Below are 15,549 nucleotides of genomic sequence, written 5' to 3'. Positions count from 1 at the left end.
CCTTACGCGTATGGTCATCCTTGTTGGTCGTTTCATTTCATTGTCACTCTGTTTCCCGTCTCTTTGAATTTATCGGTCTCTGTTCCTCTTTTCCTCTTTTCTTTCCCCCTTCAATTTTATTATCTCGTGAAAAACAAATTTATTAATTAAAAAAAAAGGTTGGTGGATCTTTTTCACGGGAAGAAGACTCCATGGAAGGAGAAAGAATGATGAGAATCTTCAACTACAAAACCCGGAAGCATAAATCTGTAATGTTTCTTCTTCTCCACTGTTAACAAATAATAAAAAAGGAAACAACATTATAAAATTTCTTTCTGTTATCTTACTGGAAATTCTGTGTTCTTATTCTAAATTCTAATTGAAAAGGCACTGTTAGGGGGAGAATTTTCTGTTCTAAAAAAGGAAAAAAAAAGTAATTGAAAATTGTCATTTTCAGGCAACTATTCATTATAATAAAAGCTGAATTATTGTCCTTTTCTTCAAACCAGTGTCCATCTGTTTCTCTGGTGGATCTATTGCATTGCTTAAGAATTTGTTTTGATCATTTTTAAACTTCTCAAATCCTGGTAAAAACCGAAAATCAAAATGATCAATTTGTTTTGAACTTGGAAATTCCTCTGTTTTTTGGGTTTTCTTTTTTCTCTCTCACTCTCTCTCTCTCTCATGGAGGGAATAAAAAAAATGAAGCCGTGTTGAGCTGTTAACATCCCTTTTACCGAAAACCCATTTCCTTCTCTCTCTCTCTCTCTCTCACGCTTCTAGCCCCGTTCTTATTTATGTACACAAAGCTCTCTTCTTTTATAAACTTGTATTACATTTCAACTGAACGGAAGCTATTTTTGCTTTGGTTATTCAATCTTCCTTCCATTTTCCTCTGTTTCCTCTGCTCCCATTTTGCCCGTGAGGCCACAATCTTGGCTTTTTTTCCCCTTCCAACATTTGAGAGTTCAGAATAGCGTGTGTGTTTGTGTGGAGAAATTGGGGTTCCGTACAGAAAGATTTTTTCTAAAAATTTTGAACTGGGGTTGAGCCATTGTCACTAAAAATGGCTCCTTGGTGGGGAAGAGAAAGCCACAAAGGAACCCCTGTTGTTGTAAAGATGGAAAATCCCAACTGGTCAATAGTCGAAGTTGAAAGTCCTTCCGATGATGACTTCATCATCGGCGCGGAGTCGCCACCGGGTCGAGCTCGAGACAAGGGACGAGGCAAAAATGCCAAACAACTCACTTGGGTTCTTCTTCTTAAAGCCCACAAAGCCGCTGGTTGTTTAACCTCCATTGGCTCTGCATTGGTCAACATCGTCGGCGCCGTTAAACGCCGTCTTGCTTCCGGAAGGACCGACGCCGACGCTGACAATGACAACGCCGACGGCGGCGTGAGGGAGAACCCAACTGTCAGAACCAGGTTCTATTTGTTTATTAAGGTTTTCCTTTGGCTGTCGGTGCTTCTGTTAGGGTTTGAAGTGGCGGCATATTACAAAGGTTGGCATTTTAAGGCACCCCATCTTCAATTGGACTACTTATGGACAACCCCATTTGGGGTTAAGGATGTTTTTGACTGGTTTTATTCGAAATGGGTTTTGATTCGAGTTACATATTTTGCTCCTCCTCTGCAGTTTTTAGCCAATGTTTGTATAGTGTTGTTCCTTATTCAGACTTTGGATAGGCTTATTCTTTGTTTGGGTTGTTTCTGGATCCGATTCAAGAAAATCAAACCTGTTCCTAAGGTTGCTGTTATGGATCTTGAGTCTGGAGAGAGTGGCTACTTCCCTATGGTTCTTGTTCAAATCCCAATGTGTAATGAGAAAGAGGTAAATTTGGAGTTTTAGCTCTTTCCTGATGTATAAAACCCTCTGTTATGGATGATTTCCTTTGGTTCTTATTGTGCATTGGTTAATTATAGGTTTATCAGCAATCAATTGCTGCTGTCTGCAACTTGGACTGGCCAAAAGACAAGTTATTGATTCAGGTTCTTGATGACTCGGATGATCCAGTCACCCAATTGCTAATCAAAGAGGAGGTATATAAATGGCAGCAACTCGATGCCAACATTGAATACAGACATAGGGTGGTTCGAGCGGGCTATAAGGCAGGCAATCTCAAGTCTGCCATGAATTGCAGCTATGTCAAAGACTATGAATTTGTTGCAATCTTTGATGCTGATTTTCAGCCTGCCTCTGATTTCCTCAAAAGAACAGTTCCTCATTTTAAGGTAATCTGGCTGTTGCTATTTGTTTGTGTGTCTGAGCTTTAGTTTTGGCTAATGTCTAATGGAAAGGGGAAAAGATCACAGGGTTCTTGATCTTTCTTCCATGGTCTGAATGATTCTTGGCTTGATAATGTAACCATGTTTGAATAGATTGTAACGAACTACTGATGATTGAAACTTCAGGATAATGAGGAACTAGGACTTGTTCAAGCGCGATGGTCTTTCGTGAACAAAGACGAGAACTTGTTGACCAGACTGCAGAACATTAACTTAGCCTTTCATTTTGAAGTAGAGCAACAAGTGAATGGCGTGTTTCTCAATTTCTTTGGATTCAATGGTACTGCTGGTGTCTGGAGGATAAAAGCTCTTGAAGAAGCCGGTGGCTGGTTGGAGAGGACCACTGTTGAGGACATGGACATTGCCGTTCGTGCTCATCTTCATGGTTGGAAATTCATATTCCTCAATGATGTAGAGGTACAATATTTCAGGAACGCTTAGCTTAATTGGTGCGTGGGATTTGATGATTGATTTATTACTTTTTTGTTTAGTGCCACTGTGAATTACCAGAATCGTATGAAGCATATAGAAAACAGCAGCACAGATGGCATTCGGGACCGATGCAACTGTTTCGTCTTTGTTTGCCTGACATAGTTCGATCAAAGGTAGACGATTTGCAACGGTTATATAACTGATTCGTTACGCATTGTTATGTGGCATGCTTCAATCATCTCATGTTTTTATTTCTCAAAATGCAGATCGGCATATCAAAGAAATTCAATTTGATCTTCCTGTTCTTTCTCTTACGAAAACTGATATTGCCCTTTTATTCATTTACCCTCTTCTGCATAATTCTCCCAATGACGATGTTCGTTCCTGAAGCCGAGTTACCAGCGTGGGTTGTATGTTACATTCCAGCTACCATGTCTTTTCTCAACATCCTTCCAGCACCAAAATTCTTCCCCTTCATTGTCCCTTACCTCCTCTTTGAAAACACAATGTCAGTAACTAAGTTTAACGCAATGGTCTCTGGACTCTTCCAGCTAGGTAGTGCATATGAGTGGGTCGTTACAAAGAAATCAGGCCGCTCGTCTGAGGGCGATCTTGCCTCAATGGTTGAGAAGAAAAAGCTGAACACTGAAAAGAGTGTCTCAGCAAACAACCTTGAGGAGATTGAGCTAATCCAAAAACAGGACAAGAAGTTGCCAAGGAAGAAGCATAACAGAATATACATGAAGGAACTAGCATTGGCTTTCCTTCTTCTAACAGCCTCTGCTAGAAGTCTCCTCTCAGCTCAAGGGATTCATTTCTACTTCTTGCTGTTTCAGGGAATCTCCTTCCTCCTTGTCGGTCTAGACTTGATTGGCGAGCAAGTTGTTTGAGACGAGAACTCTTGCAGATCATCTATAAAGAGAAAACCAATGATCTAAAGTTCCAAAATACGTGTTGTAAACTACGTCTCACTGCTTAGAGAGTGTGTACGTCCATCGGCAGCAATCTTCATTGCCGCATTCGTCGACCAAGAAGAAAGCTTGTAATGAGAAGAAAAATGCAAAACAAAAAAGAGAAATGGTGATCTAAAATCTTCTTTTCTAATTTTGCTTCTGTTTGTTGTGGGGGGGGGGTCGATTTGTGGCAATTCTTTTGCAAGAAGCTAGGATTCAAACATGAACAGATAGAATTTGTTTCAGCCTGCAGGCAGAAAATAGGAGCAGTCTGTGTATTTTCTTTTCTTTTTTCCTTTTTGAGTATTAAATATTTCTCTTTTCCTCCCTTTGTTAATAAACTATGGGAATATTATTAGTTCTTTTCTTGTCAATAAAATTATGTGGATGGCATTAGTTCTATATCACTGTCAATGTTGGCTGAATGTCCTTCTCAAACTCTTCTAATCTTTTTATAAATGGCATCAATAAAACCAACTTTTCAAGATTTTCCCATGTTCATGAAATGAATTGAAGAAATTTTTTTGGAGGCAACTCCCATCAACTTGGATGATCTCTCTTAGGATTATATTCTAAGAAAGAAATAAGCCAAGCTTCTGTAAGTGCAAACACTGATATTTAGAAATGAATGTCAGATTATTCTTTTAGAAACACCCACCATTGCAGAATCTAAGCCAAGTTTGGTGTTTATTGCTGGGCAAAGTTTGAATATGAGTTCATTGGTGTTTTATAACAAATCTGATGTTCTCACATGCTAAATGAAGTTTGGCCTCACAAATTAAGGCTATAAACAAACTAAACTTGTTAAGCTATTCTTAGAAACAAAAATACCCGCAAAATAAAGTAAGGTAATGATGTTAAATTCTTAATTTTTTCACCTAATTCACTTTCCAATAAGTTTTAACAGAATATCACTATTCATAGCCATAATCCCACAACATTGCTCTCGACATCAACAAAAGCAACTAATACTTAAGTTTCATTAGGACCACCGGATGGTTTCTCAATAAATACAATTTTTCAAAGCTTCAACCATCCATATCACATCTCATAATAGGATATCAAACACCATTGTACAACATAACATTTCCTGCCTCTTTTGGCTATAAGGTTTTCTTTTAAGCATTGAATAAGAAGATAGAAGCCATTTTCACTGTTGAGGGATGCTATGAATTTACGACCTATTTCAAATAAATCTACTTTTCTTCCTCTCATTCATAACCCAAAGAATGAGATTGGCCAACCCCTCTTATTTGGATTCATTTTTAGGTGAAAGAAGCTATTAAAAGAGAAGCCATGTGTTTAACATTAATTTCTTTAGGCTCAATTATTATTGGTAAAAATAAAAGAGTTCAAAGTCCCCTCCATTATGCTTCAAATAATTTGGCATTGCTCATTACAACTCTTTGGTCCCTCAGCCTCTGTAATGAAGCAGCACATTTTTTTTTTGTTTCCAATCTTAAACTTCAACTACAAAAATATTGGTGGGGTTTCTATTGAGGGAAATAATTATTTGGGAATATATGTAACCAACTATTTTATATATCATATCTTGGTAGAGGATGATTGGGTTGGACTAATAAAGTAGGTTTTTGTAATGATATGATCTTATGGATGATTGCTGATTTATATATGAGTATATCTTTATATCATACCCATCATAAAGGTTAGAATAATATGCCTTTTTTTTTCCTTTCCATATTTTGTAATATATTTTAGCCATGTGGGTCCATAAAAGAATCTAATAATGAGTTCATTTTTTTTTTTTCAGAATATCATTTACAAGGGTTATAGAGGGAAGATCGGAGACATCATCCTATAGAAAAAATTACCACTACCTTGGCTAAGTTGTTAACATTGTCTGAATTTATATTAAAAATTTAAAGAAAGAAAGGAGAGAAGTTCTATATAATGTAAAATTGCTAGTGAGAGTGTTGAAAATAGGGTTATTAATTTAGGAGCATTTATGTAATTTTGTAGGCCTCTAGGGTTTCCTACTGTCTATTTATATGTTATGTTCCTGTGTTCTTTGTGTATCAGATTAACTAATAAGAAAGAATTCTATATCGTGGTTTTTCTCCCTTTACTAGGGTTTCCACATAACTGCGCGTTGTTTTTTCTTTTTTCCCCTTCTATATTTCATCATGGTATTAGAGCTAGGCGAAAAAACCCTAGCCGTCATGGAAGAGAACCAACCACAGTCTTCTTCAGCCGATGAAACTTCGGGTGTTGACATGAAGACAACCATTCAAGCGGTCGTGAAGGAATGCTTTCAAGCAGCCCTACCGGAGCTGATTTCAGCCGTCCAGTTGCAGTCAATGGAGAGCCGGGGCCAGTCGTCAATGGAGAATTGTAGTCAATGGGAGCCTCTGCGCCAGACAGAAGCCATAATCGGAGATCAATACTAGAGTGGTGCTGCCTTCGACGGTCAGACGAAGATGCAAATTGAGTTCAGTCATGGGTTACTGTCATCCGCGCCGATCGTGCCATTCGAGTCCTCCACGCCAGGTCTGATCGATCGCTGTGGTAGTGGGGTGTTGCCAGTCCGCGCCAAGTACTTCGTTTGAGCCTTCCAGTCAGTCAAACCACGTATTGATCGAACCATTCAGCCACTCAAACCAACTGATGCCACCTCGTACGCCGGGTAGATACGAGGACCACCTGCAGCCGCCGGCAACATCTGTCCAGCCGTTGGTGGCTGCTTCTTTTCCAGCCCCTCGTGGCTCGACCCAATGTCCTGATGACATTCGACAACGGTTGAATTTATCTCCAACAACAAATTTTAGACTTGGATACGATTCTAGATGCAAATCCCCAACCGATTCAACCAGTCTACTCGGAGAATCCGGTAAATTTGTTATCTATTTTGTCAAATGCTTCTTATTTATCTGGCTTGATGGGCAACTCTGTAGGATTTCTTGTAGGAGAAAAATTAAATGGCCAAAATTATTTCTCCTGGTCCCAATCGATTAGAATGGCCTTGGAAGGGCATCACAAATTTGGGTACTTGACGGGGGAGATTCCAAAGCCGATTCCAGGCGACCCTCAAAAATGGATCTGGAAAAGGGAAGATTCACTATTATGTTTTGTCCTCGTTAATAGTATGCAACCACAAATATGCAGACCATTATTGTATGCTGCAACCGCCAAGGATATTTGGGAGGCTGCATGGGATTTGTACTCAAAGAGACAGAATGTTTCTCGGCTATATACGTTTCACAAGCATGTCAATGAATGCAAACAAGGGTCCATGGATGTTACATCATATTTTAACAAATTATCAATGTTGTGACAAGAGATGGACCTGTGTTGGGAGATTGTCTAGAACTGCACGCAAAACGGGGCTCAATACTTGAAACTTGAAGAAGCAGACCGTGTATATGTTTTCTTGGCAAGGTTAAATCCTAAGTTCGATGGTGTCCGTAGTCGAATATTGGGCCAACGTTCTACACCCTCTCTTAGAGAAGTTTTCTCCGAAATACGGTTGGAAGAGGATTGGTCATGCGCCATGAATAACTCTATTACTACAACTGATGAAGCTGCTTTCATTGCAAAGTTGCCCAGTGCTGATCTTTTAGAGAAGTTTGCTCTGAAATACGACTGGAAGAGGATCGGTCATGCGCCATGAATAACCCTATTACTACAACTAATGCAGCTACTTTCATTGCAAAGTCGCCCAGTGCTGACGACGATAAAAAACCCCCTCCTCTGTGTGAGTACTGTAAGAACTCCTGACACACAAAGGACCAGTGTTGGAAATTGCACAGGAGGCCCCCAAACAACAGGTGACGACAGTCTCATGACAAATCAAACACCGGTCGTGCCCTAGTGAGTGACTCAGCAGATGAACATACTAAAAAGCAGTCTTCAGTTGACAGTAAGAACAGTTTGAGTATGGTTGGGGTGAGTGCTATTGCACAATCAGATAATTTTCCTTCATTTTTCCTTGTTAGTATCAATGGTAAAAAACTTTGGATTATGGACTCAAGGGCCATAGATCATCTTACCAACTCTTCAGATCTGTTTATTTCTTACAACCCGAGTGCGAGAAATGAGCGTATTCGAATTGCAGACGGGTCCTTTGCCCCTGTTGCAGGGAAAGGCCATATCTCTCCGTTTGACGGTTTATTTTTGCGTGATACTTTGCATGTGCCTAAAATCTCTTATAATCTGTTATCTGTCAGTAAAATTACAAGGGATCTGAAGTGTAAGGCGATTTTCTCACCTAACTTTGTTTTGTTTCAGGATCTGAAATCGGGGATGACGATTGGCACTGTCTGGCACGATAGAGGACTCTATTTCCTTTCTGAAGATGCTTCCTCTAGAGATGATCATAGAACTGGTTTTATGTCATTAAATTTTTCTACTTCTGAAAATAAATTTATGTTGTGGCATTTTCGTTTAGGACATCCAAATTTTCAATATATGAAGTATTTGTTTCCACATTTATTTCGTAATGTTAATACTTCCTCTTTAAATTGTGATGTATGTATTCGTGCCAAACAAAGTCGTGTTTCTTTCAGTTTCAGCCTTATAAACCCTCGAATCCTTTTACTCTTATTCATAGTGATGTTTGGGGCCCTTCACCAATTACCATTTCTACTGGTAAACGTTGGTTCGTCACGCTTATAGACGACCACACTCGCCTTACTTAGGTCTTCCTCCTCACTGACAAATCTGAGGTGTCATCCATCTTCCAACAATTTTATACAACTGTCGAGATTGAGTTCAATGCGAAGATTGAAATTTTATGGAGTGATAATGGGCGAGAGTTCTTCAACACCTCCTTCAGGGATTTTCTATCTCTAAGGGGATTGTCCACCAGAGCTCGTGTGCTTATACTTCGCAACATAATGGAGTAGCCAAGCGGAAAAATTGTCATCTGGTGGAAATAGCCCGGTCTTTTATGTTATCTACCACTCTTCCATCATATCTGTGGAGGGGATGGCATTCTTACTGCAGCCCACCTTATTAATCGAATGCCCTCTTGTGTCCTTAACCTTCATACTCCCTTGGATCTGTTTAAAGAATCCTCCCCAATCACTCGGTTAATCTCCGATGTTCTCCTTCGGGTCTTTGGTTGCGTTGCCTTTGTTCATTCCCACGGTCCAAATCGCACAAAGTTTACTCCTCGTGCTCAGAAGTGTGTCTTTGTTGGGTATCCACTTTATCAACGTGGGTATAAGTGTTATCATCCGTCATCTCGTAAATACTGTGTCTCCATGGACGTCATCTTTCTCGAGGATCAGTCGTTCTTCCCTGTTAGTCATCTTTAGGGGGAGAACATGAGTGAAGAGACTAATTGGTCCTCTTATGCTATCCCCTTAGAGTCAGCTCCTATTCCCTTAGAGTCAGCTCCTATTCATATTTTGTCTGGTCCTAGTTCTGAGCATGACGACCCGGTTCTTCCTACCAACCAAGTTCCTTAGATAACTTACTATAGGAAGAATCTCAGGAAGGAAGTAGGGTCATCTGTCGAACCGGAACCGCTGGCTCCAGTACATGAGTCAGACCCCCCATTAGATCCAGGTACGTGTATTCCTGAAACTAATGATGTTGATGTGTGTATAGAGATTGACAATTGTAGGCAGGATAAGGGCGAAGGAAGTGGTAATACTGAAAGTATGGCAGAAGAGGAGACATTTGAGAATGAAATTATACCAGTTAATGATGATGGGGAGGATACTACTGAAATTCTTGATACATAGATAACCGATCATGGTGAAAAGCCTGAAGGGTTGAAGGATCGTGATGCCTCGCTCGATCTTTCTATAGCTCTAAGGAAAGACACTCGTTCATGTACTAAATATTCTATGCACAATTACATGACGTATAGCAATCTGGCACTCGAGTTCAAAGCTTTCACTACCAGTCTGGACACTGTGATGGTTCCAAATAACATAAGTGTTGCGATGGAAAAACCAGAATGACAGTCTGCTGTTATGGAAGAAATGAGAGCTCTCGAGAAGAATGGAACTTGGGAACAGGTGGTTCTACCTGAAGGGTATAAGACAGTTGGATGCAAATGAGTGTTTGCTATAAAATACAAGTCAGATGGGACGATCGACCGGTACAAGGCTAGGCTTGTTGCAAGAGGCTTTACTCAGACCTATGGAGTGGACTACTCTGAAACCTTTTCTCCCGTGGCCAAACTAAACACTATCTGAGTGCTCTTGTCGGTTGCCTTAAATAAGGATTGGCCCCTACATCAATTTGATGTTAAAAATGTGTTTCTGAATGGGGAGCTTGAAGAGGAAGTTTATATGAGTCTTCCTCCTGGATTCGAGAGTTAGTTCAAAAATAGGGTGTGCAGACTGAGAAAGTCACTATATGGGTTGAAACAATCTCCAAAAGCCTGGTTTGATAGATTTATAACCTTTGTGAAAGCACAGGGGTATGTTCATGGGCATTTTGATCACACTTTATTTATAAAAGGTCGAGATTAGGTAAGATAACTGTTCTTATTGTCTACATTGATGATATTATTCAATCTGGGGATGATGATGCTGAGATTATGAGGTTCAAAACAAAGATGGCCGAAGAGTTTGAAATTAAAGACCTCGATAAGCTAAGATACTTCCTTGGAATGGAAGTGGTTTGGTCAAAAGAAGGTATCTCAGTTTCTCAACAAAAATACACTCTGGGCTTACTAAAAGAAATATGTATGACTGAGTGTAAACTTATTGACATACTTGTAGAGTACAATGCGAAGCTCAGTGAGAAAAAAGATAGAGTTCCTGTTAATAAAGAGAGGTATCAGCGGTTAGTCAGGAAGTTGATCTACTTGTCCCACACAAGGCCAAATATTTCTTATGCAGTAGGTGTTGTTAGTCAGTTTTTGCAGGCTCCCTGTGAGAATCATATGGCAACGGCTGAACGTATCCTTCGGTACCTGAAAGGAATCCCTGGCAAGAAATTGATGTTCAGAAAATTTGATAAACAATCTATTGAAGCCTACACTGATTCTGACTGGGCAGGTTCTTTTGTTGACAGAAAGTCGATGTCTGGGTATTGTACGTTTGTCTGAGGTAATCTAGTCACCTGAAGATGTAAAAAACAATGAGTCGTTGCTAGAAGTAGTGTTGAGTTTAAGTATAGGGCCATGAGTCTGGGGATATGTGAAGAAATCTGGTTGAAGAAAGTGTTATCTGATCTCTAGCAAGATAACGAGCTTCCGATAAAATTGTTTTGTGACAACAAAGCTGCCATCAGTATTGCAAATAACCCGGTTCAACTGACAGAACTAAACACGTAGAGATTGACAGACATTTCATTAAGGAGAGACTGGACAGTGGAAACATATGCATCCCTTATATTCCTTCAAATCAACAAGTTATAGATGTGTTTACAAAGGGGTTACTAAGATAGAGCTTTGACTATTGTATAAGCAAGTTGGGACATGCCCCAACTTGAGGGGGAGTGTTGAAAATAGGTTTATTAACCTAGGGGCATTTATGTAATTTTGTAGGACCCTAAGGTTTCCTACTGTCTGTGTACTCTGTGTATCAAATTAACTAATAAGAAAGAATTCTATACCGTGGTTTTTCTCCCTGTACTAGGGTTTCCACATAATCGTGTGTTGTTTTTTCTCTTTTTCTCTTCTATATTTCATCAGAGAGCATTTTATATTTCTATATAAAGTTTAATAATCAGTGACATTATCAATAATTTAGGCCTTGTTTGGTAACCATTTGGTTTTTTGTTTTTATTTTTGAAATTTAAACCTATTTCATCCACATTTCTTACGATGGTTTGCATATTTCTTAATTACAATAGTTGAATTCTTAACCAAATTTAAAAAACAAAAAAAAAAAAAAACTTTTTGAAAGCTACTTTTTTTAGTTCTCAAAATGTGACTTGGTTTTTCAAACCATTAATGAAAAGTAGATAACAAATGAATAAATTTAGAAGTGAAAGTATCATAGGCTTAATTTTAAAAAACAAAAACAAAAAATATGGTTACCAAATGGGACGTTAGTATTTCAATTCCCAAATTTAATGGGATTGAGAATATATTATATTCTCATAGAAAGTGACAGTTATGAAAGGAAAAAAGGGGAAAAAAAACCAAATGTTTTGATTTCAAGTGGGAAAAAAAGGAATATAAAAAAGTAATTTTTAAATGATATTTGACTCATAGTTATAAACTTATAATAAAGTATTGATAATTAAGGTTGTTTCATATAAGTCTAAATGGGTTTACTACACTTAGCTATTAGAATTAGCAAGTTTGTTGTTTAAGATAAGAAAATTCAGAAGATAAAGTAAGATTGATTGAAAAGTATGTGTAGGATTAAGAACAACATTTGAATTCAAACAAATGAGTACCACTTTACATTGCTGTCTTAATAAATTTGCTGCCCTTGTAGTGACCAACAAAGGATAAATACTAACATATAATTGTGCACATCCATGTCTGATTTTTGGACCGGCATAATTGTGATCATCTACTTGAAATTTGAAGAACTGCTTATCGTCTCATCTGCACGTAAATGGATTCAATAATGTCGTTGTAAAGGAAAGAAAAATGGTTTGTTTTGAAGATCTTGAACTTACCTTGAAAAGGCTTGAAAGTTGCTGAGATGTAGTTTTTGGAATGGTTGGCATTGTTCCATGAAGATGAAACATGACATGAGGAGTTGTGTGAGATGTTGTTAATCTAGGATCGATTGCAAGAACGTTGTCTATGCCTTCATCTTGTGTACGAAGAATATTCGGCGATGAAATGTATGAGTTCTAAATCATTGTATACAGATCATAATCATTAAAAAGAGATCGAGTTCTGAAGCATACAAGATATCATCTTAGAACTTACATTTGTGAGCAGAATCTTCTCTGTATCCAAGTTTGATTCTGGACCGACATTTGCGAGTTTCATCGATAGAAACTGCAAGGTAAGAAGTTGAACTTTCGATTAGGGGTCTTGCAGTTTATTGCAGAGATCACTCGAAAGTCACTACTGAAGTTCTACTAAGTCAAGTTCAATGTCAAGATTCAAGGAAATTTTCCAACATGGTTGTAGACTTGCATACCTCAACCTGTTGTTGCAGTGATTGTACATAGTTAATAATTGTGTCGAGCACCACAGTTTTCCCGGTAATCTGAAATAGTAAACAAGACTTTATATGATTATGACGACATGGTTTTCGCAGTTAGGATTATGACTTGATTATCAATATTTGCAATGACCTGATTGCATCCAGGAACAAGCTCTTGCAACAACTTCATTCGTTCATTGATCTTTTCCCTCCTGACCTGCCAGCATTGAGTTTGAAAGCTTTAACCAAATATAAAGCATTAAATTTATTCCAAAAGCTTTCGATGCATACAAGAATAAGGTACCCTTTCTGCGAGGCTATGGTTAGTAGCTCGGACTCGTCGTACTTGAACACGAATATAATTCTCCTTGGGAGCTTGTACACATTGAGAGCCTCCTTTGGCTTGTTTACTATCTGATTTGGTGTTAAAATTTGCACTCATTCTATGCTCAACTTTCAGAGTTTTGTCATTTTTATTAAGGATATTAGTTGGCTCCACATTAAAGTAATCTTCAACATTCTAAACAACAGATGCAAGAAACTATTCAAATTGTTATGAAATGGGCAAATAAAGAAAGCGACAGGTAGGAAAATCAATATATAGATTTATGTAATTCATTAACAATGTGTTAATTATGTCCATAAACAGGAAGAAAAGTTTATTAGTAGAGAAAAAATATCATATTAAAAATTCAGAGATACTAATAGAGTTAAAAAGTTTATATAGCGCATTCCTTTAAATTCTAAGACTAAAATCGTGAATAACATAAATACGAATACAAATTAGATTTTACCCCTAAACTACACCGCACGACAGAGCAACATAAAACATATTCAATGTATTCTAACAAAAATATATTGGACAAATACAATGAACACACCACGTAAATAAACATTACAAAGCTATTTTACCTTATTTGGGCTGGAAGAATTGGAACCAAGAACCAATTTTCTTCGATTCTCATTAACGCAATCGAGCCGAGCCTTCGCATCGTTCTTTGGTGAGATCGTTTGTCCTTCATCCAGATTTGACACATAACTAAGTGGACACTTAATCTTAGGGATCTGGCTGTGGTCACCTTCAGTTAGAAAGCCAAAAGAACCCACCATTTCTGAGAAGTTCCCACTTCCAAACATATCAAAGCTCAAACTAGAAGGATCGTGAAGAAGATGGGATATGGTTTGCACTCCCTCATTCTCCAAAGAGGTGGATAATTCACATAGAGGAGGTGTTGCAGAAGATCCAAAAGTAGATGAAAAGGAAGTGTCAGCTCCAATCAATGGCTGAGGACTGCTAACTTCAAAAGAACACTTCATTATTTCACATTGAAAACCAGAAATAGAACCACCCATTTCCCAATTTAGACAGCCAAATCAAATGTAAAAACTTAGGATACTAAACTTGTGTGTCAGAGAAACAGAATAAAGGACTGAAATTTGAGAAGGTAAAATACATAGAAGTGTAAAAGAGAAGATGAAAAGGAGTTTGACCAAAATTGAAAAGTGGTGATTTCATGGAAAGGAGTAAACAAGAAAAAGTAAAATGTGCAGCTTTATGGAACCAAAAGGAAATCTAATATGTGAAGCATAAAATCTAACAAACATCATAAAGTGAAAGAACCTTTCAGAGCATAAAGTAGAGAGACATATGAAGAAACAATGACCTTAGCTAAGAAACAGCTCAGGAGGCTTAGAAAGAAACCAGATTCCTTGCTTTTGAAATGATAGACAGCAAGGTTTGGCTTGGCCTTGTTTTAGCATAACAACAAAAACCCAAAATTGATAGTTGAAATGAGAAATATCTTGAAATGGGGTTTCTTAGAAGAATCAAAATTTTAGTATAAATTGGAAAAAATCAAAGTGTCATATATGAAATGGAATGAAATGAATGTTGATTGGTTTGGTTGCTTTTCAAGTTGGTTGAGAATTGAGATGAGACACTTTCTCTTATGGCAGAGAAAAAGAAGGAATTATTATTCCGAAATCAATGCCTAAATTTCTTTTCATTTACTGATTTAGTACGGTGCAGAGTACCATAAGAAGGACTTTTGATTATTTAAAATTGAAAAAATTGGAAATTTTGATGTGAAAGTCATATGGCTTTTGGACCAATAACTGTCGCTAATCTGCTACAAGAATAATACCGGTTGTTAGTCCCTAATCTCATAGTGCTTTTCAATTTAATCCTTTCTGTTTTAAAAGTTTTCAGTTGCATCCTTCTTATCATTGAATGAGAAGATAAACGAAAGAAAAAAAGGAAAGAGAAGATGAACATAGAAAAAGAAATTCTTTTGAAGAATTATATTTAGAGTAATTTTGTCACACCATTTCCCAGATTACCCTCTTAACCTAGAAGATAGTGTAACAACAATAGTTACCAACCCTTTTGTGACACTTACTGCCTAACTAACTCGTTTAACCTGTTTTGGAAATCTTGGAATAACATAATAACATTCAAGAGCTAGCAAAAGTTAATACATTTGAAATAACCTCAAGGCTTCATACATAGCAATCTCATAACATATAAGTAGAAATAAGGTTCGGTGGGTCCCACACTCAAAACTAGTCCCTAATATGCAACACATTTGTATAGTTAATTACAAGGTAAACACCTAGACTTTCTCTTTCAACTGAGTTTATAAGTGGCAGAGCAGCAGTACAGTTATCCTTCGGAAAGATGACTACTACCTGGGAGAAGGAAAGCATTTAAATGAGTGAGCTACTAGCCCAGTGAGTGACTAATAAATAAAAAACAACATGCTTTAAAACTGAAAACTTCCAAGCAAACTCATAATTTAAACTTTCCATCATAACATAGCTTAACATAATCCCTTGTTGAGAGAAAACCCTTTTGCTCAATT

At 37.7% G+C, this 15,549-nt stretch overlaps 2 protein-coding genes across 6 annotated transcripts; one reads left to right on the top strand and one right to left on the bottom strand.

Moving 5' to 3' along the window:
• Positions 1-512: 512 nt before the first annotated feature.
• LOC120076393 (probable xyloglucan glycosyltransferase 12) lies at positions 513-4,064 on the top strand. Its single transcript, XM_039030208.1, has 5 exons — positions 513-1,810; positions 1,903-2,211; positions 2,392-2,682; positions 2,757-2,870; positions 2,964-4,064. The coding sequence occupies exons 1-5, from the start codon at positions 1,046-1,048 to the stop codon at positions 3,585-3,587; spliced, it is 2,103 nt and encodes a 700-aa protein (XP_038886136.1). The 5' UTR covers positions 513-1,045; the 3' UTR covers positions 3,588-4,064.
• Positions 4,065-11,901: 7,837 nt separating this feature from the next.
• LOC120075945 (transcription factor bHLH74-like) lies at positions 11,902-14,532 on the bottom strand. 5 transcript variants are annotated; one of them, XM_039029699.1, is made up of 8 exons: positions 14,353-14,532; positions 13,601-13,979; positions 12,993-13,208; positions 12,840-12,905; positions 12,683-12,751; positions 12,466-12,537; positions 12,207-12,386; positions 11,902-12,132 (listed from the first exon to the last, which is right to left on the bottom strand). In XM_039029699.1, the coding sequence occupies exons 2-8, from the start codon at positions 13,823-13,825 to the stop codon at positions 12,121-12,123; spliced, it is 840 nt and encodes a 279-aa protein (XP_038885627.1). In that variant the 5' UTR covers positions 13,826-13,979; positions 14,353-14,532; the 3' UTR covers positions 11,902-12,120. The 5 variants fall into 5 exon arrangements, 4 of the variants coding, with proteins under 4 accessions (XP_038885627.1, XP_038885626.1, XP_038885625.1 ...); XR_005481460.1 differs by lacking the exon at positions 14,353-14,532 and having other exon boundaries at positions 12,207-12,346; positions 13,601-14,329; XM_039029698.1 differs by lacking the exon at positions 14,353-14,532 and having other exon boundaries at positions 12,980-13,102; positions 13,601-14,330.
• Between the last annotated feature and the right edge of the window lie 1,017 nt (positions 14,533-15,549).

The sequence above is a fragment of the Benincasa hispida genome, chromosome 4, assembly GCF_009727055.1.
Source record: "Benincasa hispida cultivar B227 chromosome 4, ASM972705v1, whole genome shotgun sequence".
In the NCBI taxonomy this organism is placed as follows: Eukaryota; Viridiplantae; Streptophyta; class Magnoliopsida; order Cucurbitales; family Cucurbitaceae; genus Benincasa; species Benincasa hispida.
The sequence above is the reverse complement of the archived record's forward strand: the minus strand, read 5'-3'. Positions and strand labels throughout refer to the sequence as shown.

Excerpts from the sequence above, each read along its gene's own strand:
- LOC120075945 (XM_039029697.1), bottom strand. The coding sequence starts at position 14,041 with ATGGGTGGTTCTATTTCTGGTTTTCAATGTGAAATAATGAAGTGTTCT. Across the intron at positions 12,906-12,992 it reads ACCATAGCCTCGCAGAAAGG|GTCAGGAGGGAAAAGATCAA; the intron begins GTACCTTATTCT and ends CAATGCTGGCAG. Across the intron at positions 12,752-12,839 it reads TTGTTCCTGGATGCAATCAG|ATTACCGGGAAAACTGTGGT; the intron begins GTCATTGCAAAT and ends TTACTATTTCAG.
- LOC120076393 (XM_039030208.1), top strand. The coding sequence starts at position 1,046 with ATGGCTCCTTGGTGGGGAAGAGAAAGCCACAAAGGAACCCCTGTTGTT. Across the intron at positions 1,811-1,902 it reads CAATGTGTAATGAGAAAGAG|GTTTATCAGCAATCAATTGC; the intron begins GTAAATTTGGAG and ends GGTTAATTATAG. Across the intron at positions 2,683-2,756 it reads TATTCCTCAATGATGTAGAG|TGCCACTGTGAATTACCAGA; the intron begins GTACAATATTTC and ends TTTTTTGTTTAG.